The sequence below is a fragment of the Tachypleus tridentatus genome, chromosome 5 (genome assembly GCF_004210375.1).
Source record: "Tachypleus tridentatus isolate NWPU-2018 chromosome 5, ASM421037v1, whole genome shotgun sequence".
In the NCBI taxonomy this organism is placed as follows: domain Eukaryota; kingdom Metazoa; phylum Arthropoda; class Merostomata; order Xiphosura; family Limulidae; genus Tachypleus; species Tachypleus tridentatus.
In genome coordinates this window covers 2,667,638-2,682,382 of record NC_134829.1, presented here as the reverse complement: position 1 = coordinate 2,682,382, position 14,745 = coordinate 2,667,638, and the positions used below count along the sequence as shown (strand labels likewise).

The following is a 14,745-nucleotide window of genomic DNA, read 5'->3' as shown; positions in this document are numbered from 1 at the left end:
TGATACTATATTGTTGACCTATCCCTTACCATTCAAAAAGATATAATGTCCCCCATAATGAAAGTATGACTATTTCAGCTTCCTGTTACATATTCAATATCAAACACATTCCTTGTGATCTCATAAATTTCATTCGGTCACGTATTTCAATTATACAAATATATATTTATGTAGATGTACTTACTTACTGAAACAAAGTTTAAAACAAAATAGTTTAAGTACATGTCCCATTTATTTAGTTTAACAATTATCATGTAATAAAAAACCACATCAAGTGAGAGTGGATAGAAGGACGACCAGATCCACTTCAAGGTTAAAAACCACTTAGTGTCCTAATGTTAACCCACTCATTCCTACCTTGTTTCCATATTTCTTAGTCCTCCTGACGCTACTTCTATATTCTTAATTAATTACTTGACACTCTAATATGTTGTTTACAATTCAAACTGACGTGTCTCACCACACTCTAATATGTTGTTTACAATTCAAATTGACGTCTCTCACCACACTCTAATATGTTGTTTACAATTTAAATTGACGTCTCTCACACACTCTAATATGTTGTTTACAATTCAAATTGACGTCTCTCACCACACTCTAATATGTTGTTTACAATTCAAATTGACGTCTCTCACCACACTCTAATATGTTGTTTAAATTCAAATTGACGTCTCTCACCACACCACACTCTAATATGTTGTTTACAATTCAAATTGACGTCTCTCACCACACCACACTCTAATATGTTGTTTACAATTCAAATTGACGTCTCTCACCACACTTTAATATGTTTACAATTCAAATTGATGTCTCTCACCACACTCTAATATGTTGTTTACAATTTAAATTGACGTCTCTCACCACACCACACTCTAATATGTTGTTTACAATTTAAATTGACGTCTCTCACCACACTCTACTATGTTGTTTACCATTCAAATTGACGTCTCTCACCACACTTTAACATGTTGTTTACAATTCAAATTGACGTGTCTCACCACACTAATATGTTGTTTACAATTCAAATTGACGTGTCTCACCACACTAATATGCTGTTTACAATTTAAATTGACGTGTCTCACTACACTTTAATATGTTGTTTACAATTCAAATTGACGTGTCTCACCACACTAATATGTTGTTTACCATTCAAATTGACGTGTCTCACTATACTTTACTATGTTGCTTACAATTCAAATTGACGTGTCTCACCACACTCTTATATGTTGTTTACGATTAGAAACACTATCCGATTATAAAATCCTGGTAACACATTCCGCCTATTGAACCACTACACTTAGTGACACAAACCACCTACAAATACACCATCGATCTATGTAAAATGTATGCAGTATCTAAGCAGAATCTATAAACTTGATAATATTAGAATAGCATATTTGATGTTTTACTTTTGGATCAAAATTGTCTTTGAGATTTTTGTTAGTATAAAATTATGTAAATTGGATAAATTATTAATTTTAAACTTTGGTTGTTAGTATAAAGTTGATACCTGGTTGAGCTACAGTACCTTCTAGTGGTTGATGTATGAACTATATATACACTCATGATACCAACTAGTGTGGCCCTGCATGGCCAAGTGTGTTAAGGCTCGTCATCCGAGGGTCGCGGGTTCGAATCCCGGTCGTACCAAACATGCTCGCCATTTCAGCCGTGGGGGCGTTATTATGTGACGGTCAATCCCACTATTTGTTGGTAAAAGCGTAGCCAAAGAGTTGGCGGTGGGTGGTGATGACTAGCTGCCTTCCCTCTAGTCTTACATTGCTAAACTAGGGACGGCTAGCGCAGATAGCCCTCGAGTTGCTTTGCGGGAAATTCAAAACACACAAACAAACTCGTGCTCTATATTGCTTAGCAATATGTCCTCTGTTAAGCAACATTATATTTGGATATCTTAGTTGTTACTTACTTTGGAGCAACTTCAGTTCCTTGTTGCATTAAAGAGCCTATTGTAAACCAGAAACTATTGGGCAAGGTAAACTGGTTCTCTAACACGTCCGCGTCTGGATCGCACGGATGAGGAGCCTCCCACTCTAGGGGAGTGAGTCGAGCTAGTATGAACAGCAAGAGACTGACACCCAAATAGGCTGTAGCCATGTAGATCCACACTTCCAGAGAAAGAGGTGACAGAAAGGAAAACAGCTTCGGTACATTCTTTGTGGGTTTTCTGAACAGAATGCTGATTCCAAGGTTCATGAACGGCATTGTGAAATCCACAGCTTCTTCCCGCTCATAGGTGATGGTGAGGTCAGCAAGAGCTAGGTCAGCTTCCTAGAACAAAAGGACTTTCTTTATAACCTCTTCACATTACACTATGTTACAAAATGTTTACTTTGTATTGTTCCTGGTCAGAAAGTGTTATTTCCCAATTGCTTAAGCCTAAAGTAAATGGAAAAGACCTATTTTCTTCTTCAAACTTTGCTTTTGTGACCTGGGAGCGTATAACAAAAACGTGATGGTAGATTATATTTGGGGTCTGATACGTGAAAGGGATTTACATGACAAATCCCGAAAAACTACTTACTTCTAAACAATTTTGTATCACTGTAGTATAAATACATGTAAATCTTGATTCATATGTTGTTTTATTCAGACCTTACGTAAATGAAAATATGCAAATTTGCCCGTTTTTACATATAAAATAGGTTAATTTCTAAATTTCGTTATCCAGGTCACAAAAGCAAAGTTTCACAGGAATAATGGCCGTTTTCTGTTAAGAAATAACACATACTATCCACAAACAAAATTTGTGTTACATAGTGTTATAATCATAATGTGATGTTTTCCAATCTTATTTCGTTCTAATACGAGAATAAAGACACTGCTTTATCTCCCACACACTACACGCACAATGTAAGACATCCAGAAATCCACAAGATGACGAAATTATATTGGTATTTTGATTGAATACATTCATAAATATCAAGTACTCCAAGATAATTCTCTATTCTGTTAAATTAGTCAAAGTGAATGAATTAATTCTAAGACAATTAAACTTATGTGTTTGTCAAATATCAAAGTCATTTGGTGACACTTCTGGTTGTTGTTTATACCAAAGACCCATTAGGAAAATCGCGGGATATAGACCTTACGCTTTTAATTTTCAACCACAATTCTGTGAATCTAAAATTTGGTAATTATTTTTTCAGAAGAAAATTTTCTTCTTTTTATTACATTTAATCGTAACTTTCATGTCTGAAATATTTAATTTTGATAAATTTATAAAGTTACTAAATCAAAGTTTTTACAATCAGCTCAGGAGTTTTGTTACTTGTGAAAGTGTAATAAATCAATCCTAGTACATGATATTACAAACATTAAAACAAACTATCAATTAGGATACTAAAATATCTATACCCCAGTTATCCTAGTGTTCACGATGTGTTGTTTACTTACCCTGTCAATAAGTTCTCTTATCATACACATCCTTCACTAGATATCCTAGTATTCATGATGTGTTGTTTACTTACCCTGTCAATAAGTTCTCTTATCATACACATCCTTCACTAGATATCCTAGTGTTCATGATGTGTTGTTTCCTTACCCTGTCAATAAGTTCTCTTATCATACACATCCTTCACTAGATATCCTAGTGTTCATGATGTGTTGTTTCCTTACCCTCTCAATAAGTTCTCTTATCATACACATCCTTCACTAGATATCCTAGTATTCATGATGTGTTGTTTACTTACCCTGTCAATAAGTTCTCTTATCATACACATCCTTCACTAGATATCCTAGTGTTCATGATGTGTTGTTTACTTACCCTGTCAATAAGTTCTCTTATCATACACATCCTTCACTAGATATCCTAGTGTTCATGATGTGTTGTTTCCTTACCCTCTCAATAAGTTCTCTTATCATACACATCCTTCATTAGATATCCTAGTGTTCATGATGTGTTGTTTACTTACCCTGTCAATAAGTTCTCTTATCATACACATCCTTCACTAGATATCCTAGTGTTCATGATGTGTTGTTTACTTACCCTGTCAATAAGTTCTCTTATCATACACATCCTTCACTAGATATCCTAGTGTTCATGATGTGTTGTTTACTTACCCTGTCAATAAGTTCTCTTATCATACACATCCTTCACTAGATATCCTAGTGTTCATGATGTGTTGTTTACTTACCCTGTCAATAAGTTCTCTTATCATACACATCCTTCACTAGATATCCTAGTGTTCATGATGTGTTGTTTGCTTACCCTGTCAATAAGTTCTCTTATCATACACATCCTTCACTAGATATCCTAGTGTTCATAATGTGTTGTTTACTTACCCTGTCAATAAGTTCTCTTATCATACACATCCTTCACTAGATATCCTAGTGTTCATGATGTGTTGTTTACTTACCCTGTCAATATGTTCTCTTATCATACACATCCTTCACTAGATATCCTAGTGTTCATGATGTGTTGTTTACTTACCCTGTCAATAAGTTCTCTTATCATACACATCCTTCACTAGATATCCTAGTGTTCATGATGTGTTGTTTACTTACCCTGTCAATAAGTTCTCTTATCATACACATCCTTCACTAGATATCCTAGTGTTCATGATGTGTTGTTTCCTTACACTGTCAGTCACTTCTATTATCATACACATCCTTCACTAGATATCCTAGTGTTCATGATGTGTTGTTTACTTACCCTGTCAATAAGTTCTCTTATCATACACATCCTTCACTAGATATCCTAGTGTTCATGATGTGTTGTTTCCTTACCCTGTCAATAAGTTCTCTTATCATACACATCCTTCACTAGATATCCTAGTGTTCATGATGTGTTGTTTCCTTACCCTGTCAATAAGTTCTCTTATCATACACATCCTTCACTAGATATCCTAGTGTTCATGATGTGTTGTTTCCTTACACTGTCAGTCACTTCTATTATCATACACATCCTTCACTAGTTATCCTTATGTTCATGATGTGTTGCTTCCTTACACTGTCAGTCACTTCTATTATCATACACATCCTTCACTAGTTATCCTTATGTTCATGATGTGTTGCTTCCTTACCCTGTCAATAAGTTCTCTTATCATACCATTCCATTCTCCATTCTCATTCTTAGTACCATGAGAACCGTCACGAACCAAGTGAATGGCGTAGTTAAAGCCCAGAATCTTGGACAGCTCTCGGACAACGTCCACACAGTAACCTTCAAACTGGTCATTCCCTGTAAGCTTTCCAGCAGCATTCTTTAGCAGCAGGTATGGTGGATTCTGTTGGATTATTTGATTAAAGATTTGTTTTAATAACAAATGGATTTAATAAATTTTTTTAAACAATCATGAGTAATGTCTCAACTTTATCTGCTTTTAAAATTCGAAATTTTTAGAATATTAACATTCACATTATTTAAGTTCAGTAGCGCATACTTGTGTAGAGAAGACATTTTAATACTAGAAATATACATACTATTAACACCAAGTTTTTACAGTGGACACTTAACGTTTTGCTTTACATCTTTGTCATGAACTGTCCACTAAAATAGAAACTGTAACTGACAGTGGAAAACATTATATTATATAAATAGTGAATTGTAAACAAACCTAAAATAATATATATTGAGTGTCCAATTACTTAGAGAAATACAGCGATTTTGTTTTACAATATGGTTTATTTCTAGTATCACTATACTCTTGTCTTTGTTACTTTTATTGCATAACTAAAGATCAAACTTACAATAATTGACACAACCCTCAAGGTTCGATTCTTTAACTGGCGCATAACCTCTTGTAAGACGGTCTTGTACGTTTTATTAAAGTGAACCCCAGATCTTTGGTTCCAAGTTCCAATCTAGAAGAACATTGTTTTCCGCAATTACTTATCCATCTCATATGCTAGAAATTTTTCGTTTTTATTTCCTTTTTACTTACTTACCTAAGGGAATTTTAACTCTGAATATTTCTATACGCTGAATTTCAATGAATTAAGAATAAGATATACAATCAGGAGATGTGGTGCTCTAAAACCACTCAAAGCAATGATAACGTTTCTAAAGCGCTTATCTCAGATTTTCGATATTCCTCTTCATGTTACCTTATGTAATAGTGTGCACATTTAAATCAGTATGAATAGCAACACTTTTTTCTGTATATCACTTATATTTTATGATAACCATCCATTTTTAATGTTTTTCACCAGTTTCTAGTTTTGAAATATGAATGTTATAAACAATCCTACATACCTTTACTTGACAATATGTATATTATAAACAACCCTACATATCTTTACTTGACAATATGTATATTATAAATAACCCTACATAACATGACAATATGTATATTATAAACAACTATACATAACATGACAATATGTATATTATAAACAACTATACATAACATGACAATATGTATATTATAAACAACTATACATAACATGACAATATGTATATTATAAAGAACCCTACATAACATGACAATATGTATATTATAAACAACTATACATAACATGACAATATGTATATTATAAACAACTATACATAACATGACAATATGTATATTATAAACAACCCTACATAACATGACAATATGTATATTATAAACAACCCTACATAACATGACAATATGTATATTATTAACAACCATACATAACATGACAATATGTATATTATAAACAACCCTACATAACATGACAATATGTATATTATAAACAATTATACATAACATGACAATGTGTATATTATAAAGAACCCTACATAACATGACAATATGTATATTATAAACAACTATACATAACATGACAATATGTATATTATAAACAACTATACATAACATGACAATATGTATATTATAAACAACCCTACATAACATGACAATATGTATATTATAAACAACACTACATAACATGACAATATGTATATTATAAACAACCATACATAACATGACAATATGTATATTATAAACAACCCATACATAACATGACAATATGTATATTATAAACAACCCTACATAACATGAATGACATATTATAAACAACCATACATACAATGAAAATATGTATATTATAAACAACTATACATAACATGACAATATGTATATTATAAACAACCCTACATAACATGACAATATGTATATTATAAACAACTATACATAACATGACAATGTGTATATTATAAACAACCCTACATAACATGACAATATGTATATTATAAACAACTATACATAACATGACAATATGTATATTATAAACAACTATACATAACATGACAATATGTATATTATAAACAACCCTACATAACATGACAATATGTATATTATAAACAACACTACATAACATGACAATATGTATATTATAAACAACCATACATAACATGACAATATGTATATTATAAACAACCATACATAACATGACAATATGTATATTATAAACAACCCTACATAACATGACAATATGTATATTATAAACAACCATACATAAAATGAAAATATGTATATTATAAACAACTATACATAACGTGACAATATGTATATTATAAACAACCCTACATAACATGACAATATGTATATTATAAACAACTATACATAACATGACAATATGTATATTATAAACAACTATACATAACATGACAATATGTATATTATAAAGAACCCTACATAACATGACAATATGTATATTATAAACAAATATACATAACATGACAATATGTATATTATAAACAACTATACATAACATGACATATGTATATTATAAACAACCCTACATAACATGACAATATGTATATTATAAACAACCCTACATAACATGACAATATGTATATTATTAACAACCATACATAACATGACAATATGTATATTATAAACAACCCTACATAACATGACAATATGTATATTATAAACAACCCTACATAACATGACAATATGTATATTATAAACAACCCTACATGACAATATGTATATTATAAACAACTATACATAACATTACTTGGCAATATTTATACACGGGCCAATGAACATAAAGAAAAAAAAATTGAATTTCGCGTTGTTAGAATTAACCACTTATTTGAGTAAGATGACAAAAAAAAGGTAAAAAAAAACGTTTTTAGTATTTAATAGGGAAAATGTGAACACTATGAAATTAGCCTAAATACTAGCTGGTCAAAAGTTTAAGACCACACTGAAACGAAGCGTTAATCGGTAAACAAGTAACGAAATTTAGTCATTTGTGTTCAAGGATTAGCGTTGTCAACATCTCCCACTGACATCTCCTGTGTTACATTGGGTAAAAACATGGCAAAGGCTAAAATGTTGACAGAGTTTGAACGTGGCAGAATTGTAGAGCTGCAAAAGCAAGGTCTCTCTCAACGTGCCATCGCTGGTGAGATTGAGCGTAGTAAAACTGCTGTTGGAAATTTCTTAAAAGACCCTAAGGGATACGGAACGAGAATTTCAACTTGTTGGCACAAGAAAAACTCGCCGGCGTTGAGCATGAGTATTCGATGGGTTGTCCGGCAAGACACTAGCCGATCGTCGAACTAGATTAAGGCCTATTCGGACGCAGAATGCAGCTCAAGAACAATACGACGGCATCTACGAGAGAAAGGCTTTAAAAACCGTAAACGTCTTCATAGGCCACGCCTCCTTCCACACCACGAAACAGCTCGGTTAAACTTTGTTGAGAAGCACCAAACATGGGACGTAGAAAAGTGGACGAAGGTTTTGTTCTCTGATGAGAAAAAAAAATTAACCTGGATGGTCCATATGGCTTCCAACGTTACTGGCACGGTAAGGATAACCAACTGGAGACATTTTCTACACGACACAGTGGAGGAGGTTCCATCATGATCCTGGGTGCTTTCTCCTTCCATGGAACAATGGAACTTCATTTTATACAGGGGCGTCAAACAGCAGCTGGCTACATTGGCATGTTGGAGAGAGCATCCTTATTGACTGAAGGCCCTCGCTTGTGTGGAAATGACTGGAACTTTCAGCAGGACAACGATGCAATCCACAATGCCCGCAGGACAAAGGACTTTTTCATGGCGAATAACGTGATTCTTTTGGACCATCCAGCATGTTCGCCCGAACTGAACCCCATTGAAAATGTTTGAGGGTAGATGGCAAGGGAAGTCAATAGAAATGGACGACAATTCTAAACAGTGCATGATCTTCGTGAAGCTATCTTCACCACTTGGAATAACATTCCAGACAGGCTTCTGCAAACGCTTATATCGACCATGCCAAAGCGAATTTTTGAAGTTATTCGCAATAACGGCTGTGCAACTCACTACTGAGACCTCTTGTTGGGCATTTCCTACCCCGTTTAGGACTTCATCTTGGTATGGTCTTAAACTTTTGACCAGCTAGTATTTAAGCTAATTTCATAGTGTTCACATTTTCCCTATTAAATGCTAAAATTTTTTATTTATTTTCCCTTTTCTTACTTTCATCTTTCGAAGCTCTACTCAAATAAGTGGTTGAGTCTAACAACGCAAATTGCATATTTTTTCTTTATGCTCATTGGCCTTAAGATCTTGGCCAGCAGTGTATTATAACAACCCCATAAAACCTAGCTTGACATATGGATCTTTTTAAGAAATCCCATAACATTTAACTTGACAATATAAATGTTATAAATAATCATACAAAATTTAACTTGACAATATGAATGTTATAAATAATCATACAAAATTTAACTTGACAATATAAATGTTATAAATAATCATACAAAATTTAACTTGACAATATGAATGTTATAAATAAGAATATAAAAGGTATAAATACTCCTACAAAATTTAACTTGACAATATAAATGTTATAAACAATCCTGTAAAATTTAACTTGACAATATGGATATAATAAACAATCTATAAACTTTAACTTTACAATATAAATGTTGTAAACAATCCTATACAACTTAAAATCGCAGCCAAGATGCCATGAACGGTTCCACAGATATAGTAGCTTGATACATTTTGTATGAAGGTCTGTAGTTCTTAGTGTCTGTTAAAGGTGTGACAAAACAATGATAATACGAGCATCGTATCATAAAGCTGTGATAAGAATGTATCGATAAGTCATCCCTACGATTTATGTATCTTCGACTTTAAGTAAATATGATAAGTGTTTTGCACAAGGGCCCGGCATGGCCAAGCGTGTTAAAGCGTGCGACGCGTAATCTGAGGGTAGCGGGTTCGCATCCCACGTCGCGCCAAACATGCTCGCCCTTTCAGCCGTGGGGGCGATATAATGTGACAGTCAATCCCACTATTCGGTGGTAAACGAGTAGCCCAAGAGTTGGCGGTGGGTGGTGATGACTATCTGCCTTCCCTTCTTACACTGCTAAATTAGAGACGGCTAGCACAGATAGCCTTCGAGTAGCTTTGTGCGAAATTCAAAAACAAACAAACAATATTTTGTACAAAATCATCAGAATTTCTAATAAAGTGTTTTTAATAAAAAATAAAGATGGATATCACTACTACATGTTGTTTTTATCATAACACACTGATAATAACATAACACACTGATAATAACATAATAAACTGATAATAACATAATAAACTGATAATAACATAACAAACTGATAATAACAATAAACTGATAACAACATAACACACTAATAATAACATAACAAACTGAAACAACATAATAAACTGATAATAACATAACACACGAATAATAACATAACAAACTGAAATAACATAACAATCTGATAATAAAATAACAAACTGAAATAACATAACAAACTGATAATAAAATAACAAACTAATAATAACATAACAAACTGATAATAACATAACAAACTAATAATAACATAACACACTAATAATAACATAATAAACTGATAATAACATAACAAATTGATAATAACATAACAAACTAATAATAACATAACTCACTAATAATAACATAATGAACTGATAATAACATAACAAACTGATAATAACATAACAATCTGTTAATAACATAATCAACTGATAATAACATAACAATCTGATAATAACACAATAAACTGATAATAACATAACAAACTAATAATAACATAACACACTAATAATAACATAATAAACTGATAATAACATAACAAACTGATAATAACATAACAACCTAATAATAACATAACAAACTGATAATAACATAGTAAACTGATAATAACATAACAATCTGATAATAACACAATAAACTGATAATAACATAACAAACTAATAATAACATAACACACTAATAATAACACAATAAACTGATAATAACATAACAAACTAATAATAACATAACACACTAATAATAACACAATAAACTGATAATAACATAACAAACTGATAATAACACAATAAACTGATAATAACATAACAAACTGATAATAACAATAAACTGATAATAACATAACAAACTAATAATAATATAACACACTAATAATAACATAGTAAACTGATAATAACATAACAAACTGATAATAACATAACAAACTAATAATAACATAACAAACTGATAATAACATAGTAAACTGATAATAACATAACAAACTAATAATAACATAACACACTAATAATAACACAATAAACTGATAATAACATAACAAACTGATAATAACACAATAAACTGATAATAACAAAAAAATAATAACATAACACACTAATAATAACATAATAAACTGATAATAACACGATAATGATACAATCTGATAATAATAACTGATAATAACATAATAAACTGATAATAACATAACACACTAATAAACTAACAAACTAATAATAACATAACACACTGATAATAACATAATAAACCGATAATAACATAACAATCTGATAATAACATAATAAACTGATAATAACATAACAATCTGATAATAACATTATAAACTGATAATAACATAACAAACTGATAATAACATTATAAACTGATAATAACGTAACAAACTTATAATAACATAACACACTAATAATAATATAAGAAACTGATAATATCACAATAAACTGATAATAACATAACAAACTAATAATAATATAACAAACTGATAATAACATAACACACTAATAATAATATAAGAAACTGATATAACAAACTGATAATAACATAACACACTAATAATAATATAAGAAACTGATAATAACATAATAAACAAATGTTAACTTTTTAACTTCTCTTGCCAGCTCCCATTTAGTTGATGAAACCTGAGAAGATGAAAAAAAACTGTAAAGTGTGAAATAAGAAAATGCTATTAATATAGATCATTAGAAATTACAGAAAAGACTGTCACTGATTAAGCATCTGTATCTGAATACGTATCGTATGTATAGTTATGTATCGTATTGACTAGTATGAAGAGATACGTATCGTATGTATAGTTATGTATCGTATCGACTAGTATGAAGAGATACGTATCGTATGTATAGTTATGTATCGTATTGACTAGTATGAAGAGATATATCGTATAGTTATGTATCGTATTGACTAGTATGAAGAGATACGTATCGTATGTATAGTTATGTATCGTATCGACTAGTATGAAGAGATACGTATCGTATGTATAGTTATGTATCGTATCGACTAGTATGAAGAGATACGTATCGTATGTGTAGTTATGTATCGTATCGACTAGTATGAAGAGATACGTATCGTATGTGTAGTTATGTATGGTATCGACTAGTATGAAGAGATACGTACCCCTAGCGCCTATATGATGGATTATGACCATTTTTCACCCATAATTTTTATTTATTATTATTATGTTTTGATGTAGGTGAAATTAGTGTCTACTCCATTCAGACCTTTGGGTTTTTAATGAACAACTTCCTTTGGTAGATGGATTTATCCTGAAGTAAAGTTAGAATTATCACAACACTAAATCACGAAACGAAGACCCATCATGAACATGACAAGTAGACATTTAGAGCGGGACACCCATGACAATTATAATTACAAATTACACGAACTTTATGTATGTTTTCAAATAATTACGTGAACTGGATACTGGTTATCAATATTCTATATATTTACGTAAACCAGACACTAGTTACTGATATTTCAAGTGTTTACGTGAACTGGATACTAGTTATCAAAGTTCCAAGTATTACTTGAACCGAGTACTAGTTATCAAGGTTCAGGAATCGAACTGTAATGTTACATTAGATGAAACTTCGTTTAGTTTATCGATTCATAAAGTTCTAGTACTACTGTGTGTCTAATTCGCTCTAACTAAAAAAAACTTTTGCTTTTGTATTTGAACATTGTTTAAAATAATTAACTAGTGCTTCAAGCACAGTAAGTCACCAAACAGTTAAGTTAGAGGTTCCACCAACTGAAGCACAGTAAGTCACCAAACAGTTACGTTAGAGGTTCCGCCAACTGAAGCACAGTAAGTCACCAAACAGTTAAGTAAGAGGGTCCATCAACTGAAGCACAGTAAGTCACCAAACAGTTAAGTTAGAGGTTCCACCAACTGAATACAGTAATTCACCAAACAGTTAAGTTAGAGGTTTCACCAACTGAATACAGTAAGTTTCCACCAACTGAAGCACAGTAAGTCACCAAACAGTTAAGTTAGAGGTTCCACCAACTGAATACAGTAAGTCACCAAACAGTTAAGTTAGCGGTTTCACCAACTGAAGCACAGTAAGTCACCAAACAGTTAAGTTAGAGGTTCCATCAAATGAAGAACAGTAAGTCACCAAACAGTTAAGTAAGAGGGTCCATCAACTGAAGCACAGTAAGTCACCAAACAGTTAAGTTAGAGGTTTCAACAACTGAATACGATAAGTCACCAAACAGTTAAGTTAGAGTTTCCACCAACTAAAGCACAGTAAGTCACCAAACAGTTAAGTTAGATGTTCCACCTAATTAAGCACTGTAAGTCACCAAACAGTTAACTTAGAGGTTCCGCCAACCGAAGCACAGTAAATTACCAAACAGTTAAGTTAGAGGTTCTATCAACTGACCGTCTTCATCCCATCTTCTCTGAGTTCAAGAACATCCAGAGTAATGTTCAGTCTTCTTCCATTTTGATCGAACTGCACTAATCCTGTTAGGCCTCGAAACATCACCTACAGTTCAGATAAAACCAAAATTATGTTTACATTCTTTCATACTAAGAACATTTTTATTTTAGGCTTAAATTCTTCTTATTGTTTATAAGAATAGCTTTTAACACTAACATCGAGGTTACTTTTTTAAAAACAATATTTAATTTGGTAGTAATATTGAGTAGACTATAAAATATTATAGTGCATATCATTATTTGATGTTTCCTCGATAGTGTAGTATGTTATACGTTTATTTTTGATTGAGTCATTGCCGTACGACATACATTATTTAAGACTCAAAAAATAACCTTCAACCTTTTCATCAAGAAATATATTCGAAACTTTTTTCTCAATAAAATTAAAGTATTGTTCAACTTGAGGTTTTAAACTAATGTCAACAAATGTTATTATTGTTCATTGAAGTTTTCTGAAAGAAAATTTGAATCGTTGGTAATTATTTTTTCCTTCCTATAAAATTTTGAATGTAAACTTCCTTGTAAAAGTTTCTATCTGAAATATTCCCCTCAAATTATTGCATTGGACAAGTTGGTTACCTGTTTTATCTAAAAGCCACTTATAACATTTTTACAATGAACAAGATGAAAAATGTATATGTAAAATCGGCTGGTTTGGGTTGAGAATTTTTTTTATGTAGAGGAGAGAACAACGTTTCGACTTTATTCGGCCATCGTCAGGTTCACAATGAAAGAAAGAGGTAACTGACCAATAGCTGACCACATGTTTGAAGGGGGTTGTGT

General features: G+C 31.7%; 1 protein-coding gene across 1 annotated transcript in view; it reads right to left on the bottom strand.

The window, feature by feature from the left end:
* The window catches only part of LOC143251258 (glutamate receptor ionotropic, kainate 2-like), a 427,216-nt gene that overhangs the window by 12,545 nt on the left and 399,926 nt on the right, over positions 1-14,745 (bottom strand). The window contains exons 7-10 of the mRNA XM_076502702.1: positions 13,904-14,008; positions 5,710-5,823; positions 5,043-5,246; positions 1,928-2,289 (exon numbers count right to left, since the gene is read on the bottom strand). Coding sequence (XP_076358817.1) covers positions 1,928-2,289; positions 5,043-5,246; positions 5,710-5,823; positions 13,904-14,008 — 785 coding nt within the window. The remainder of the gene's footprint in view (positions 1-1,927; positions 2,290-5,042; positions 5,247-5,709; positions 5,824-13,903; positions 14,009-14,745) is intronic.